Raw genomic sequence first — 17847 nt, 5'->3', positions numbered from 1 at the left:
TTGGTTGTATTGACTTACAGTACAAACAAGCAAGCAAGCAAGCAAGCATTATGAAGAGCCTCTAAATAAAAAAAAATACCTATTTGGGTAAAGCTATAGGGTCTCCTAAAACTGACTTAACTAGGGCCTCAGCAAGTCTTACAGAAGAGTTACTCCAGTCTAAGCCCATTGAAATCAGTGGGCTTAAACTGGAGTAACTCTGTTTAGGATTGTACTGTAAATCCTGACTTGGGTCTGCTTAGCCTTGAGGGGTGTTCAGTACATGTGCTTAATGGCAGAGTAGGTAAGTAAGCTGCATTAAATCAAGTGAACTAAAAACAGACACAGAAGGCATAAAATCAAACTATTTATGTACAACATCCTCAAATAATAATTGACTGTAAATGCTGGAAATACCATAAATAATGACAGTGATTGTAAAAGATATGCGTGCCAGCATCTGAAGGCGCTGGTTGCACTCTCTTGCTGGGACGGCAGCCAGTCATGCTTGTCCTCCCAGTGGTGCCGTCTCTGGATACATGGCCGTTCTCTCTGCTTCATTTGTAACACTTCACTCTCTGCAAGGGATGGGTGTTTAGGAGCTAAACGGTGTTTAAGCTCAATGAGTGTAGTTCTTGTTCCCGAAAAAATGAAGTCTAGTCCAGTGGGAGAGAGCCTTACTGAAATGAAAATAAGCTGTGCAAGAACACCGTTGTTCCCGTCAACAGGTCTTGCACAATCCCCATTCATTCCAATGCAGTCTAAGCAGGAGAACTTCTCACTGGGTTGTACCCATTGTATACTCTGCAGGAGTTTGGTGGACTTCATAAAGATAAAACTGACAAACAGATCCCTTGAGACGTGGCTACATCACAAGGGTTGTGTGTCGTCCTGCAACTTCTGTTCCTCTCCTGCCCCCATCCCTGCCTCCTCTCTCACCAGACATGGTTTGAACATGATTTGCTCTTCCTGACAAGGTCAAGCTGTTGTGAAAAGGTTAAACAAATGGACCTTGTAAGCCCTTTGTCAGGAAAGGAGCTCAGAATGTGCCCTTCTTAATCACCAGCCACCCTGCATCCCTGGGAAAGGGATAACTGACAGAAGCCGGTGATTCAGAAGGAAAGGGATTGAGCAGTGGGGAGAGAGGGCTCGGAGTTCCTCCTTTTTGTCTATAGCCAGATTTGTCCGATGTCCTGACGTTCTCAGTGGAAACCCTTTCTCTCCTGGGCAGAACATTCCTTTGGGGTCTGGAGTTTAAACCAGCATCCCTAATGCTGTCTGCACCTATTGTGTCACAGGGGTAATGAAGAGAAAACTTTCCCAGACTGAAGTAAAAGCATCTGTGCCCTTAACATTTGATTACAGAGGAACAGGGCTTTTTTTCAGGGGGAACGCGGGGGAACAGACTTCCGGAACCTCTTGAAAATGGTCACATGGCCAAGTGGCGTGGAGGGCAATCTCAGCTCCCCTCTGTCTGGAGATCCGGGGGCGGGGCCACCAGCCATGTCACCATTTTCTCTGAGGGTAACCCACTGAGTTCCACCACCTCTTTTCCCAGAAAAAAAGCCCTGCAGAGGAACATGAGTGTTTAAGTACTCCAAAACTGGCTTAGGCCTCCACAAACAAGGCTTTTCTATTGATCAAGATAATACTGGAAAAGATCTCTTTTCTATTAATTTGTACTGTGAAAGATGTTTCAAACATAATAATAACAACAATAATAACAACTGCACTTATATACCGCTCTTCTAGCCAAATTAGTGCCCCACCCAGAGCAGTGAACAAGTTAGTGTTATTATCCCCACAATACAGCTGGGGCTGAGAGGAGTGGCTTACCCAAGGCCATCTATTGAGCTCATGGCAGTAGTGGGAATCGAACCAGTAGAGTGCCGATTCGCAGTTGAATCACTTAACCACTGTGCTCTATTCATGTCTTGCTTCTTTTAATTCACCAATGGTTCATTGTCTCAGCCTTTCTGGAGTGAGTGGGCATCCCAAAAAGGCCATTTAAGAACTTTGTAATAGTGATCATTATCATTCTCCTTAAATAAATATTGGCGTGCTCTCTTCCCTACTACCATCAATAGTAAGCCATCAAAGGTTATCTGTTGCTTCCAATGAAACTACTGAGTATATTTCCACTGGCTTCAACTGAGGTGAAAATTAATCTGCAAATCCTTCAAGAGAAAGAGGAGCTTGTCCAATGACCTCCACACACAACCTCTAAGTCACTCTTTCAAGGCTGCGATCCTAAGCGTAGAAACCAGGGAGCAAGACCCCATTCATCCCAATGCAACTCGCTTTGGAGTGTTTAGGATATCTCTGTAAATGTAGCTATGAAGCATTGAGGGAAACAGAGAGGCTTTTCTCATCTGTTGATTGCCACCGGCCACCGTGAACCCAAAATGACCGTATGTGGGACTGTGCAATGCTGAGGTTGGGTTGTGAAACCGCACCTGCTCTTTTTATGTTACCAGTTTTAATCTTTGTGTCTTAAATTGATGAGATCCGCTCTGAGCCTACTTGCAGGGAGAGAGGACTACAAATATCTACGGGACCGTCTCTCCCCATATATTCCCCGGAGGACACTCCAATCAGGGGACAAACAGCTGTTGGTGGTCCCTGGTCCCAAGTAGGCCCGCCTAGCCTCGACTGGAGCCAGGGCCTTTTCGGTCCTGGCTCCTACTGGTGGAACACTCTGTCTGCTGAAATCAGGGCCTGGCAGGCTATCCTTCCACCAGGCCTTCAAGGCAGAGTTGTTCCGCCAGGCATATGGCTGAGGCTGGGCCTCCGCCGGCCTGAATAAAGGGATGTATAAAATCTTAACCCTCCCTGTGAAGGCTGTCCACCATCCTGTTTTAAATGTGTATGGATTTTATTGTATTTTAATATGTTGTTTTTATTGTATTTTGTATTTTAATATGTTGTTATCCGCCCTGAGCCCATTCGCGGGGAGGACAGAATAGAAATTTGAAATAAATAAATAAGTACAATTTAATAATAAAATAAAAGAATCTCACTTACAGTCTTTGTGGTTGGTACTTATTAGTGTTTCTTGACTTGACATTTACCAAGATGAATATTTTTTAAGTGGGGCAGTATTATCTTCCATCCCACCGAGCCTGCAACAGTCAATTGCAAGACCCATGAGTGAATATTCACGAGAGAGAGAGAGGATGGGTGCTCCAGCAGAGAACGTATCGTTTCTATACACTTCGTTTTTTAAGATAGAGTGTTGTGTTTTTTTTATTGGGGCAACCCTGCAACTGGTAAGGGGGAAAAATGCCAAAATGTTAGGCACTTGCCTCACATTGCGAAGCCTGGGATTTCTCCAGACTTGCTTGTGGGTGAAATGAGAATACCATACCATGTTAGTGACTGAGTTTGAAACTTGAGAGGAATAGTTAGTCGTCTGTAACTGGTCCACAAAAAATTGTTCACCTAAGTTAAGGAACCATCCAATCAAGGTTCCCTGGTTATATATTAACACAAAAAAACCCCACAAGCATGGTAAGTTATGGCACTCTCCTAAACTTGTGCACCGTACAAATAACAAAAAGGTTTAGTTGTATCACATATTCTGTTCACTTTCAACCTAGCTTCCATGCTGTTTCCCTTGGTATTTCAGCCCCAGTCCTCATTGCTGGTAGGCAGGGGGCAATACTGCAGATCGGTGGCATGACAATTATAGAAAGAAAATGCAAAATATAAAACAGCTCTGGATCCTTTTTCTTTTTCTTTTACAGAATGCAACCACCAAAAAGACAGATGTAAAAAGCAGGCACTGCAGTTTATCTGATGCTGGTAATTTAAAGGATGCATCCAACTGCGCAAGAAAGAAGGAATGGCAAGCAACCCCACGCTTTAGACATCAGTCAGTTCAATTACCTTGGGAGAGAAGTGCTGGTTCTATAAGTAGTGAGATGACTGGGTGATTGCCTTCGACAAAAGCAGCCCAGGTATAATTCTAACTGTGTAGAGTTTCTATCCTCGCTTGTTTTTAATTTGTGAACCTGACATGCTGCTTGGTTTGAATACTGGTTCTATATTGGTTCATTTTAATAAAGTTTAGCTTCCGTGACAAAGCTGATGCAGGTGTGAAGGTGCTCAGCACATGATGAACTTCTCCAGTGAACATGGAGGCAGTCTCACCAGGAAGGCTCCATGCATGCAGCAGAGGGAGTTTGAATATTTGCTGCAAAGATCTCAGCATGCCTCCCTTCAAGCTCCATGAGAGTCTGGAAAGCCTTACTGGGCATACATGCATACAAACTCTTTCTATTTGCCCAAGCAAAACACACATCCCCATGGCCAAACTATATATATATATATATATTTGGGATACTTTAACTATTTTGTATCAAACATTTTCCAATGGGTAAGCCCAGGGCTTTTTCTGGAAAAAGAGGTGGTGGAACTCAAGTGGGTTGCCCTCAGAGAAAATGGTCACATGGCTGGTGGCCCCGCCCCCTGATCTCCAGACAGAGGGGAGTTTAGATTGCCCTCCGCGCCGTGGCGCTCCTGGCGTTGCGTGATGATGTCATTTTGGTGATGTCATCATGCAGGGCGGCGGAAGCAGCATGCGGGGCTGGGAAGCCGCCCGCGTCATTCGCCTCCCTGCAGGCGAATGGTGCGGGCGGCCTCGCAGCCCCCCACGCTGCCTCTCATCTGCCCTGCAGGACAGGGGGTGGCCAGCTTGCCGCACACCCCCTTTCCTGCGGGGCAGGCGAAAGGCAGTGCGGGGGGCTGCAAGGCTGCCCGCAGTGCTGCCCGCACACTCTGGAAGCTGGCAGCTGCTCTCAGCGCCCCCTCCTTGGCGGCGCCGGGGGCAGACTACCCCCCTGCCCCCCCCTCGATCCGGCCCTGGCATGTCACAGGAAGATATATTACTTTGGGGGAGATTAGCATCCTAGAAAAAATGCTTAGTACTATAATATTTGCCAGATGAAATCACATTAAAATAACAGTTTCACTCAATAAAATTCCAAACAGATTCTATCCTAGTTTGACAAAATCTGATCTAAAACAAGATGGAGGTGTTAGTTAACAAGAATTACTTCTGATAGAGATGTTGATGTTCCCCTCTAGAGGGTGCTGTGTGACATTTAACAGTTCATTTTTTTCTCTTTCAAGATGGGACAGTTCAGTTAGGAAGAGAGTTGTTTTTGGTGGGAGAAATATGCACAAATCATATTGTAGTTTTTGTGTTATGTGCCTCTTTTATGTTTGAGTAAATGGTTTGCCTCCCACGTTGTGATCACTGTTTTATGCCTTTTTGCAAAAATAATTTCTTGAAATCCTAAATATTATGCTCTATACAGGACTCAGAGTTTGTGAAATCAGGTAACAGGTAAACAGGTTCTTTATTCATGGTCAATTACACTACTAAAAACACCAATAGAGGGTACCGCAGAAGAAAATAAAACATCAGTAAAATCATTCACAACACATCAATAAAATAGTTCATAATACAATAGTATAAAATTTAAAATGCTTCATGGAGTTAGGGAAATCAAGAATCAGTCATGTTCACATTCTTCCCTTCCTCCAAGGAAGTCAGAGTAAGGTACATGATTCTCACATCTACCTCCTGACCTTCACGACAGCCCTCTGAGGTGGGTTAGCCTGGGAGAGAGTAACTGGACCAAGGACACCCAAATTGCTTCTTGGCAAAGTGAGGACCTGAACCAGGGTTTTCACAAGGTGTTTATTTATTCACAAAATTCCCATGCTGCCTCTCCACGGCCTCTGCCCCAGGCTGGCGTATCCTGATGCTCAAACTACGACAACATCCTGACTGTGTTTGCTGCTCTATGAGACATGGCATGAAAGTGTAGCCGTGAGATCCTAAGCAAGACTACGCCTACTCAGTTCTACTAAATGGGGCTTTCTGCACTGTAAGGCAGCAATCTGATGTTTACACAAAACCCTACAGGAGTTTCTACCTAAGCCACGTGCAACCTTTTCTTCCACACTCTGATTCTAGAGGTTGTTGCTTCTTATTTTGGGCCCAAGTTTGAGGGGGAACGGGGGTTGCTTCTGCACTTTCCACCAGTTGCTTCCATTTTATATGACCAGGTTTGCCAAGTTAAAAGCATGGACATATTTGTACCGCAGTCTGTTCAGTTTTGGTGAATAGCAGGAATTTGGCACTACTTTCTTACAACAACAACAACATTTGATTTATATACCACCCTTCAGGACAACTTAATGCCACACTCAGAGCTGTGTATGGGGTTGCCAGCTTCAAGTTGGAAAATTCCTGGAGATCTGGGGTGAGAAACCTGGAGAAAGTGGGGTTTGGGGAGAGAAAGGACCTTGGCATGGCATAATTCCATAGAGTCCACCCTCCAAAGTAGCCATTTTCTCCAGGTGAACTGATCTCTGTGGCCTGGAGACTAGTTGTAATTCTGGGAGATCTCCAGCCACTACCTGGAGGCTGGCAACCCTAGCTGTGTATGAAGTGTGTTATCATTATCCCACAACAATCACCCTGTGAAGTGGATGGGGTCAAGAGAGCTCTGAGAAGCTATGACTGACCCAAGGTCACCCAGCTGGCTTCAAGCGAAGGAGTGGGGAATCAAACCCAGCTCTCCAGATTAGAGTCCTGCCACTCCTAACCATTACACCAAATTGATAAATACTCTTGTGTTGTCATTCATCAATTCTCATACACTTTGTATTTGTAAGGAAATATCTTGATTTACGACTATTAACCAATAAGCTCGTGCACCACACATTGTCCAAATGGATGTCTTTTAGATGCTGCACCAGAATGGAATAAGTGGCAAAAAAATAGTAGCCAGGTAGCTTTAACTTAGAGTGTCATTTTGTTTTTAGAATAATCATGTATCGAGGATTTATTTGTCTCCAAACAAATGGGGAAAAAAATATTGGTTATGTCCACCCCTTCTACATCAGCAGTCCTACACCAGTTCCTCCTTTTTTTCATGCTCCCTGTCCTAGGACACTATTTTTATTTACTTATTGGGGCAGGAGAGCTTTATATTATTATTTTTGTTTATCTGACAGCTGCTTATCTTCCCAGAGGGGCCCAAAATGGCTTACAAAAAGGAAAAGGTTCAAAATTACAAAAACAACCCACAAACCCACACACACACACAGGTTTGACCTGTCCCAAGAGGAGCCTTTTAGTCCATGCCTCTGGTCCCACCCAGGTTAAATGCCTGTAGGGAGGAAAAGATCAGCCTGGATAGACCTGAGGGGCTGCTGTAGCAAGCCAGCTGTATGCCCATCGTTTCCCACCTCTGCCAACTAGGCCACTCTTTAATTTCGGGGGCCATTTTGTTACACATTTTATTATAATGTATTCAAGTCATAATAATGTTAATATTTTAAGAAGCAGATTTTCTCAGCTCTCTTAAATTTTACCTTATGGGTTTATTGGAAGGAAGCCTCACGGAACAGAACGACTTACTTCTGAAAGCCAGCATGGCACATTGAAGAGCCCAGTAGCACCTTTAAGACTAACCAACGTTATTGTAGTATAAGCTTTCGAGAACCACAACTCTTGTCGAAGGCTTTCACGGCCGGAGAACGATGGTTGTTGTAGGTTTTCCAGGCTGTATTGCTGTGGTCTTGGCATTGTAGTTCCTGACGTTTCGCCAGCAGCTGTGGCTGGCATCTTCAGAGGTGTAGCACCAAAAGACAGAGATCTCTCAGTGTCACAGTGTGGAAAAGATGTTGGCAGGTCATTTATATCTACTCAGGAGAGGTGGGGTTGAGCTGAGTCATCCCCACCCTGGGAAACTCTTACAGGATGACTCAGCTCAACCCCACCCCTCCTGAGTAGATATAAATGACCTGCCAACATCTTTTCCACACTGTGACACTGAGAGATCTCTGTCTTTTGGTGCTACACCTCTGAAGATGCCAGCCACAGCTGCTGGCGAAACGTCAGGAACTACAATGCCAAGACCACGGCAATACAGCCCAGAAAACCCACAACAACCAACCACAGCTCTGTTCGTCAGATGCATGATGAAGAGAGCTGTTGTTCTTGAAAGTTTATGCTACAATAAAGTTGGTTAGTCTTAAAGGTGCTGCTGGACTCTTTACTATTTTGCAACTACAGACTAACACGGCTAACTCCTCTGGATCTATGACCATGGTACAGTGGTTAGAGCATTAGGCTAGGATCTGAGAGAACCAGGCTCAAATCCAGACTCTGCCTCACAAGGTTGTTGTGAGGATAAAAATGGAGGGGAACTATGTAAGCTACCTTGGGTCCCCATTGGGGAGAGAAGTATGGTATGAATGAAGTAAATAAATGAATAAATAAATAAATATGATCCTTTGACAACATAAAGAAGAGCACTGATACTTCAAAGGTGTGACATTATATGCAAAACACTTTTGACCAGCACCTCCTGAGTAACCTCATCTGCTGTGGTGAAATAAGACAGTGGGTCGTTTGGTGGGCTGCAAACGAGCTGAATAACAGGGAATAAAAGGTGGCTTTCATAATGGAGGGAAGTAACAACAATAACAACACCATTTGATTTATATACCACCCTTCAGGATGACTTAACACCCACTCAGAGTGGTTTACAAAGTATGTCATCATTATCCCCACAACAAAACACCCTGTGAGGTGGGTGGGGCTGAGAGAGCTCTGGAAGAGCTGTGACTGACCCAAGGCCACCCAGCCGGCTACAAGTATCTATTATGCCCTTATTTATTAGTATTGGGACTAGTGCCATTGTAGATAACAGCTGATCAAAATCTAATCCAAACACACCCTGCTAGTTAAACTCAGAAGGGTAACTAAACCAAACGACTTTTTAAATCTTCCAACAGGCCAAACGTGGAAGGCATTCCTGATGGCTTCATCCTGTGTTCATTTTCCATTTCCAAGGAATGCAAGGGGCAGGGGAAGGGCATCAAGTGTAAAGTCTGACACAGCAAATACATGCATGACTGACATGCCACCAAACCAGAACACTCAGCCCATGTGCACAGTGTTTCCCACAGTCTCATTCGTGGCTCAGTAGCTTTGGAGTGACTCTTACTCTACATAACCAGGGTGATCTTTGCTGGAGCAAGGCCAGCTCTGTTCTAAGGGTCATTAGAAAAGGAACTGGAACCAAGACGGCCAGTACAGCAATTGTAATACAGTGTTGCTACATTTGGAACACTGTACAGTTCTGGTTGCTGTATCTTTAAAAGGATATTGTAGCACTGGAAAGGGGGCAGAAAGGGACATTCAGAACGATCCCAGAGAGGAAGCATTTTCCTTGTGAAAGAAAGCGAAGCGGTTGGGAACATTTCGTTTAGAGAAAAGATGATTGGATGGAGAGAACACAATAGAGGTTTATAAAACCCTATATGGGATGAAGAAAGTAGGGGTAGAGACCTTTTTTCTCTTTCCCCCATAATACCAGAATCCCTGCAAAGTTGATAGACAATAGATTCAGCCAACAGAAAGTCATGAAAACTAACAAAGAAAAACAGTGGAAAAACTACTTATCGTGTGTAATATAGCCTACTACAGCTTTCACCAAAAATATTTATTGTTGTGCTTTCGTACTTATTATTTCATCCAAAACAATTGCACATAATACAACAGTGTATTCGATTCAGTTCAGTGGGTAAGCACCTGCCTTGCATTCAAGAAATCCCAGGTTCAATTACCAGCACATTCATTTAGAGGGATCTGGTATGAAGGATGTGAATTTTTAAGTTGACTATGAAAAAATAGAAATTGTTCAAGATTTTCTCTTCCTTGGCTCAGTCATCAACCAAAAGGGAGACTGCACTGAAGAAATCAGAAGATTGAGACTTGGAAGAGAAGCAGTGAGGAAGCTAGATAAGATCCTTAAAGACAGATGGCTGTCTGCGAACCAAGATCAAAATAATCCAAGCGATGGTATTCCCCATTACTATGTATGGATGTGAAAATTGGACAGTGAAGAAAGCTGATAGGAAGAAAACTGATTCATTTGAAAGGTGCTGGAGGAGTTTTACGAATACCATGGACAGCCAAGAAGAAAAATAAGTGGGTACTAGATCAAATCAAGTCTGAATTCTCCCTAGAAGCTAAAATGACAAAACTGAGGCTATCATACTTTGGTCACTTTATGAGAAGTCAAGATTCTCTGGAAAAGACAATAATGTTAGGAAAAGTGGAAGACCTAAAAAAAGATGGGTGGACTCAATCAAAGAAGCCATGTCCTCCAGTTTGCAGGATCTGAGCAGGGCATGATACAAACGTCTTTCCTTCACAGGGTTGCCATAAGTCGGAGGTGACTCAATGGCACATAACACATACACACACACACATATGATGTGAAAGGCCTCTGTCTAAGACTCTGGAGCACCCTATCAGTCAAAGGAGACCTGCGACCAAGTGTGCGCATCATGGTGTCCACCAATGTGTTTCCTGATGCCTCTTACTTCTTCCCCAAAACAACTCTTCTCCAAAGGAAAGATCATGTTCTGGCTGTCTTCCATTTCACTAGAGCAGGATATGGTGCCCCCCCCAACCCTCAGGAAGACTCACCTTTGTGTCTGTCGGAGGCACCTAGTCAGAAACAGATATCCTCGTATGAGGATCCTTGTCTTGGATCCTGCAAACACTTTTGGTGTGCTTGTACCCATGGCAGCCATTTTGTGATAGTACCCACTACCTTCTCTCAAGTTTCCAGAAGTACCCACAGCCTCAACATGGTGCAACTAACAGGCTTGGTTTGCTATAAATACTGATCTCCAGAGATCAACGATCTGACCTAATATAAGGTAGCAGTTTAGTGAAGTGGTTAAGAGCAGCAGGACTCTAATCTGGAGAGCCAGGTTTGATTCCCCACTCCTCCGCTTGAAGCCAACTCGGTGACCTTGGGTCAGTCACAGCTCTCTCAGAGCTCTCTCAGCCCCATTCACCTCACAGGGTGTTTGTTGTTGTGGGGATAATAATAACATACTTTGTAAACTGCTCCGAGTGGGTGTTAAGTTGTCCTGAAGGGCAGTATATAAATCAAATGTTATTATTATTATTAATGTGCTTGAAACATCTGTGACAATTTAATAAGGCGCATTTACAACTCCCAGAATTACAGTTTCAGCGGACATGATTCGTTTCATTCTCTGGGGACTGAGGTTTTTTCCCCAGGATTGTCAACCATCACAAATGTCAAATGAGCATTCCGACTACTCTTTTTTTTTTTTAATTAGTATCACCCTGAAAAGCGAGAACCGCAGCAACAAATCACTGGAGAATCAGAGGTCCCTGCTGAGTTTGCCCTTAACCAGGCCGCCTAGGACCAGCGCCCTTCTTAGCGGATTGCAGTTAGTAAATGCATATGCTGGAGAATGAGAAGGATCCTTACCAAAACAGCCAAGGCATCCTACTTACCCGAATCTCAGCTGAGGGCATCAAAGTGACCTGACCCTTCAGAAGAGCAAACTCAGCTGAAGGCCAAAGCACAAGGGGCTGAGAGTTCTGGGATGCCAGGTCTGCCACACAAGCCTTCACACACCTTTCCCCCTTGGCCCAGTTCCCACTCCCAGCCCGCTTGAAAACTACCTTCCAAGAATCTCTCATGCTCAGAATGGAGAAATGCCCCAGGAAGGTCTATTTAGTCCCGCAAGAGAAAAGAGCCCCCTCCCCCCACGGCTGGGTGCCAGGCCCCCCGGGTGGGGGGGGAGGGGAGATAAAGTCCTGTCTCTCCTTTTCAGAAGGCAAACCGAAGCCATGTTCCAGTTAGGGTAGTTGCTGCAGGGGGGAGATGCTACCAAAACAGGGGCTCTGCGAAGGCTTTTAGCTCCAAGCTACAGCGTTGGGACTGGAAATGGATTTATGCGGTGAAGCCGCATCAAAAGTGCTTCGAGGGAATTGCAAGAAGATGGAGGAGTTTGTGCGAAAAAATGGAAATGAAGTTCCGTTGAAGTTAATCAATCAAAAGAATATATTTAGGGCGCGATTTCACATCCCGTGGCTTAATTAACAGAGGCGCTCCTGGGCTTATTTCGATTTCTTCATCTCTCCTCTTCCAAATTCTTTAACAAATATTATCTAGAACAGCTCACAAATATTTCTACAGAACCTCATAACTGATCTTGAAAAATATAACACGGGGCAAAATATTAAAAGACGCAAAGGAACGATCCCCGGAGCCCCGTTTCCAGCGCAGCCGAACCGAGATCAGCCGGGCTAAGACAATCTAGATGGATCGTAACGCAAACCTTCAACCGAACTGCCGGCCGAAGGGACAAAGGGAAAGGCAGTGGATTCTTTTTTACCTTCTAGGCCTGTTTACTCATTTGAATTTAGAACATGGAGAAACGTATTATTTTCTTTTTTAAAAAGAGCACAATTTTATCAGTTTGGGAGCCCCGGGGTGTGTGCGCGTGTGTTGCGTTAGAAGTCCGTTTTTCAGTAAAACGCTGGAAGGGAAACCCTCGGAGTGAAACGCGTAAGGCAGTAAGATGCAACCCGGGCAGAAAGCTCCCGCCTGCTCCGAGCAATCAAAAGGAGAAAGACCAGGACGCCCTTCCGAGCAGCGGCTCAACATACCGGCCAGGAGCACAGGCAGGGCCGGCGCGGCTGTCCCTTTCAAACGGAGCCTGCAAGGCGGCGGCCTCTTCCAGGGGTTCGCCGCCCTCCGCCTCTGCTCCCAGCCGGGCCCCTGCCTCGGGCACGGAGGGCCCGCTCCTAGCCTCAGCGGGAGCCGGCAGGGGCGGCTTGTCCCCAGCCGGGCGCCTCGGAGTCCGCCGGGCCAGTTCGCAGGGCGCGCCGGGGCCCGCCCGCTTCGAGGCACTCACCTGCCTTCGTGACGCTCCGAGGCGTCCCGGCGGCGAGGCGCGGGCGCGGGATTCTTCGGCCTCCCGGCCGGCATCGAACCCGGGCGGGGCGCGGGCGGCAGCGGCGGCAGCTCCGAGCGGCAGCGGGACCCCTCCGGGGCCAGAGCAGGGCCGGCGAGGGGCGCGGCGCGGCCGAGGCCGGCGCCTCCAGCGGGCCGCTCGCCCGGCCGGCCTGGGCTTGGGGAGGAGGCTGAGCCCGGTTAGGGCAACGGGGCGAGGGCAGAGCCCGGCAGGTCGGGCCGCGGCGCGCCGCTCTTTGGGGGCCCGCCTGGGACGCTGCCTCCGGCCGGAGCCGGCAGCTGCGGGGCGAGGGGCGAGGGGCGGGCGGCGGCGCGCCTCCGGGGCCAGCTGGGGCCCTGCCTCGCGGGGCTGGGGCTGGGGCTGGGCGGACGGCGCGGGAGGGGAGGGGCGGTCGCGCGGCCAGGCCCCCGCTCGTGACCCCCCCACGTGCACGCGCGCCGAGCGCCCCCTGGGCCCAGCGGGGACAGCACGGAGCAGGCGCCGGAGCTCGGGGGGCGCAGGGGGCGGTCACGAGCGCGGCGAGGAAGGCGTCCCGGCTCCCTCTCGCCCGCAGCTGCGCGGGATTGGCGGCCTCGCCCGTCGCTGCTCGGGAGGGCCAATGGGAGGGCCGGGGGACGGGCGGCCTCCCTTGGCCCGGAGCGGGGCCGGCCAGCCCCCCCCCCCTTCGGATTCGCTGCCGGTTGACCTACATAAAAAGCCTGCCGCGCGCGCGCGGAGCGGCCGAGCCCGGGGAGCGCGCCGCCGCCGCTCGGGCGCGCGCCCCGCCTGCCGGGCGCTCTCCTGGGCGCATCCCATTTGCCGCCCGGCTCGGCCAATCGGCGCGGGGCTGCCGGCTTGTAACCCGCTTGACTCGCCTGACATCTTTATTTCCTGCCCGTCGTCCGGGGGCCGAATCGGGCGCCTCCGAGGGGGGCTTCCCTGGCGGGCCGGGCCGGGCCGGGCGGGCGGCGATGCGGGCGGCGCGCGAGCTGGCCTGACGCGCCCGGGAAGGAGCCCTGCGAGCCCGCGGCCCCGCCGCCCGGCCAGCATGCCCGACGAAGCGCCCGACGGCCCGCGCTCCGCCTCCGCCCGCGTCTCCTCCTTCCTCATCGCCAACCTGCTGGGCGCCGACGCCAAAGCCGAGCGCAAGCCCGACGGCGCCCGCGGCGGCCACCCGGAGCGGCTGCTGCTGCCCGGCGGGCCGGCGGGCCCCTGCGCCCCCGCTTGCTGCCAGTGCCGCGCCGCCCGCTTGGCGCTGGGGCCGCCCGGCTACCCGCGCCGGGAAAGCGCCTTGGACTGGTACCGAGGCGCGCACGTGGCTTTCATCGGATGCGCCAGCCCGGAAAGTAAGTTGCCGGCGGCGGCGGGTCTCCCCCAGTAGCCCCTGGCAGGGCCGCCCCCTTGCCAGCCGCCCCGGAGCCGTCCCCTTCGGAGGGGAGATGGGGTTTGGGGGGGGCGGCTTCCCGGGGCCTCTTAGCTGGAGGCGGGGAGGGGGCAGCGGCCACGGAGTCGCCTCCGTTCTCCGGAATCCCACCTCTCCTCACGCCGCCCCACGAGCAAAAGCAGGCCCGCACATCGGGCCAGCTGTTCGCCCGGGAGCGGCTCGCGCGCCTTTCCGTGCGCAGCACCACGCACATGCTCGGCGCTAGGCGCCTTCGCTGTTGATCGACGGGCCTTCGACGTCCTCCGAGGGGCTCGATAAGGCACGACGAGGGCCCCAGCCCAGAGAGAGCCGCTGACTGCCTTCCCGGGCAAAGGTTTGGTCTCGGCTCTGAAAACAGAAACCTGGTTTCTTTTTTGGAGCTTTTAAGTGACAAACAGAGCCCAGACCACAACCCTTTTGCAAGCACGAATCGGAAAGGAGTCCTCTTTCCAGGCTGACTTCCAAGAGTCCCGGGGCCTTTTGCACGTTTGAGTCTCTCCTGATTGAATCCAGGTATTTGGGTCCCGCGGGCTTGGGAATCCGATGCTTTTGCTTTAAGGCGAAACGTACAAAAATAGGCGGCGGGGGTGGGGGGGAGCAGCTTTGCTCTCCGGACTTGGTGTGGCCTTCTGGCGTATCCGGCCCTTTACCCCAATATTAGCTTTCACCCGAGTCCAAGCGGCCTCCTAAAGATTTTCTGGCCTTCACGGCGAGTTCTGAGCGGGTCTACTCTCGAGTAAGCCTCGCGGATTTTAGTAGCTCTTTCCTCCGGGTCAGTATTTTAGGGTCGTGGCCTAGAGCAGGAGGCGGGCGGGCCACCGGAGGCCTTTCTGGGCGGCTGGCGAGGCCGGATCCCTCTTGGATCCCTGCGTGACCATTAGAGCCCCAAGGATGTTTTCAGTACGTGAGCATAAAGGGAAATGCACGCAGGAGGGCCGCCTGACGCCTCTCCCTCTCCCTTCCTCTGCAGCCAGCGACAGAGACTCGCCCGAGATCCCGGAGGAGGCGGCCGCGGGAGGCTGCGCGCCCCTGGCCCCGGAGCTGAGCCCGGCCGAGCGGAGGGCGGAACTGGCCCGCGGCGGTGGCGGCGGCAGCAGCCGGAGCAGCCCCGCGGAGGAGCGCGGCGAGGAGTCGGAGGGCGGCGAGGGGCGCGCCCTGGGCGGCCGCAAGAAGAAGACGCGCACGGTCTTCAGCCGCAGCCAGGTCTTCCAGCTGGAGTCCACCTTCGACGTGAAGCGCTACCTGAGCAGCTCCGAGCGCGCCGGCCTGGCCGCCTCGCTGCACCTCACCGAGACGCAGGTCAAGATCTGGTTCCAGAACCGCCGCAACAAGTGGAAGCGGCAGCTGGCCGCGGACCTGGAGGCCGCCCACCTGGCGCCGCCCGCCCAAAGGATAGTGCGCGTCCCCATCCTCTACCACGAGAACTCGCCCGCCGCCGCCGCCGCCGCCGGAGCGCTCGCCTGCTTCCCCCTGCAGCCGCCGCCGCCGCCCCACGCCTCGCCGCCGCTGCTCGCCTACCCGCTGGGCCCCTTCCCGGCCGCCGCCGCCGCGCCCTTCCTGCGCTCGCAGATGCCCGGCCTGGTCTGATCCGGGGCTCCCTCGCCGGCTGAGACTCGCTCTAGGGGGGCCTTGCCTTTCCCGGCGCCCCGAGAACCAGCTCCGCGGCCGACAATCTGGAGCGCCGTTTCAGCGTCGCGGCGAGGCTGGCCGAGACGAGAATGTATTTTTTAACCCTTTTCGCCCCCAAGTCAGGGACGCCCCCCCCTCCCCGGAACCAAAAGGACCACCGGAGCCCCGCGATTCTCGGTTGGGAGGTTGCGCGAGAAAGAGGGGGACGCTGGAGCCGAGCCGGGCGAGTCTCCGCCTGCGCCCTGAAGACTGTCCATCCCCTTTCGTTTCTCGGAAGGGCCTCGGGAGGTCTGCATCCAAATCGATTGTCTCTGGGTGGTTTATTTAAAAAGAGAGAGAAAACTGGAATTAATCGCATGGCATCGTGACTTTTCTTTTCCTCGACACCGGACTGCTGTCCTGCAACGGAGAGGGAAACGCTGTGGATTTGCCCTCTTGTAACGTTTTCGATGCAAACTCCGAAGGGATTTTATTTTGTATATCGCACTCTCCGCATCTCTTTTAAAAGCAAACGAGGGAATGGATATAAAGCGTCTGTAATAATCATTCCAATTGATGTTAATTCGTTACCTGATGAGGTACAATTTTTTCTAGCCATTTTTCACAGCACCTCCCGCAGAATTGCCTGCAAATGAGTTCGATCCATTATAGCCTTGTGTGTGTGTGTGTGTGTGTGTGTGTGTGTGTGTGATGTGCCGCCAAGTCGCTTCCGACTTGTGGCGTCCCTAAGAACGAATGGCCTCCGAAACGTCCGATCTGCTCAGGTCTTGCAAACCGAAGGCCGCGGCTTCCTCTATAAAGAGTCGATCCATCTCGCGAATTATTATAGCCTTACTCTCTTTAAATCCTTGACGGCTCTCAATTGGCCTCAACGGCAAATGTTTCAGTACCCCTCAGCCCTGCAACATATTTCTCTGAAAAGCTGCAGTTCTCATATATGTATCCGACACGTTGCAGTAAAACTTGGGTCGATCAGCGTGTCTTTGGTGCAGTATTATACGAAGTGTTATGCATGCTTAAATTATGTTCCTTTCAGTCACTGTTCCTCTGACTAAACATTTCTGAAAGTAACACCGAGTCACAAATTACTCCTAACGATGGCATTTTGTTAAAAGGAAGCTAAACGAAAAGCAGAGAAAAACAAGCATCTCGAAGCAATCTGTAGGCCAGAGGTCAGCTTTGATCATATCTATTGTAGTAAAATCCGATGGACTTGCGCCTCTTAGCCCCGTGGAAGTCCTAGCCTGGAACGGGTAGGGGTGGGCAGCCCTTTCTAAAGCCTCTCTCTCTGTGTTTTTAAAGGGGGGGGGTTCTAATTTTTTAACGAAACAGTGAGAGCGTTGCCCCTAACATCAGAAGGGAATTTGGGGTGTGTGGAAATAATTTCTTAGCATCTTGAAAAGACGTATTTTGTCCCAACCCGATCTATGCAGAGGAATTATTTCAACATTTAATAGTCTCTCTTGCGGGGGTGGGTGGGTTGATACTGCGTGGAGATAGATCAAGACGGGTAGCCGTGTCAGTCTGTCTGTAGCAGTAGAAAAGAGCAAGAGTCCAGTAGCACCTAGAAGACTAACAAAATTTGTGGTAAGGCAGGAGCTTTTATTTATTTAGTTAGTTTATTTATTTATTTGCGTCATTTATAGTCCGCCTTTCTCACTGAGACTCGAGGCGGATTACACAGTATGAGGTTAATACAATCAGTATCAAGTAAGTACATTTCAATACAATACTTTCCACAAATTTTATTAGTCTTATAGGTGCTACTGGACTCTTGCTCTTTTCTGTTGATACCGCAGTTAGTTTGTCTACTGCATTTAGGTGCCAAAAAAAATCCTTCATTTGAACCGGTGTTTTCTAAAAAGAGCATCCTGACCTGAAAACTCCCCAACAATTCTTCAAGTTCCGAGGTCTCAGGCGGAGAAAAATCCCCGAATTTGACAGGCTGGGGCCTTTGTTCAAGTTTACATTTCCCAAACAGGACTTCTCAGGCAGTC

At 50.2% G+C, this 17847-nt stretch overlaps 1 protein-coding gene across 1 annotated transcript; it reads left to right on the top strand.

Annotated features, from left to right (window-relative positions):
- Positions 1–13846: 13846 nt before the first annotated feature.
- Positions 13847–15808, top strand: HMX1 (H6 family homeobox 1). Its single transcript, XM_054999883.1, has 2 exons — positions 13847–14144; positions 15192–15808. Exons 1-2 carry the CDS (start codon positions 13847–13849, stop codon positions 15806–15808), a joined length of 915 nt encoding a protein of 304 aa, XP_054855858.1.
- Positions 15809–17847: the final 2039 nt, after the last annotated feature.

Source organism: Eublepharis macularius, chromosome 15 (genome assembly GCF_028583425.1).
Source record: "Eublepharis macularius isolate TG4126 chromosome 15, MPM_Emac_v1.0, whole genome shotgun sequence".
Classification (NCBI taxonomy): domain Eukaryota; kingdom Metazoa; phylum Chordata; class Lepidosauria; order Squamata; family Eublepharidae; genus Eublepharis; species Eublepharis macularius.
This window is presented reverse-complemented; position numbering and strand designations above follow the sequence as displayed.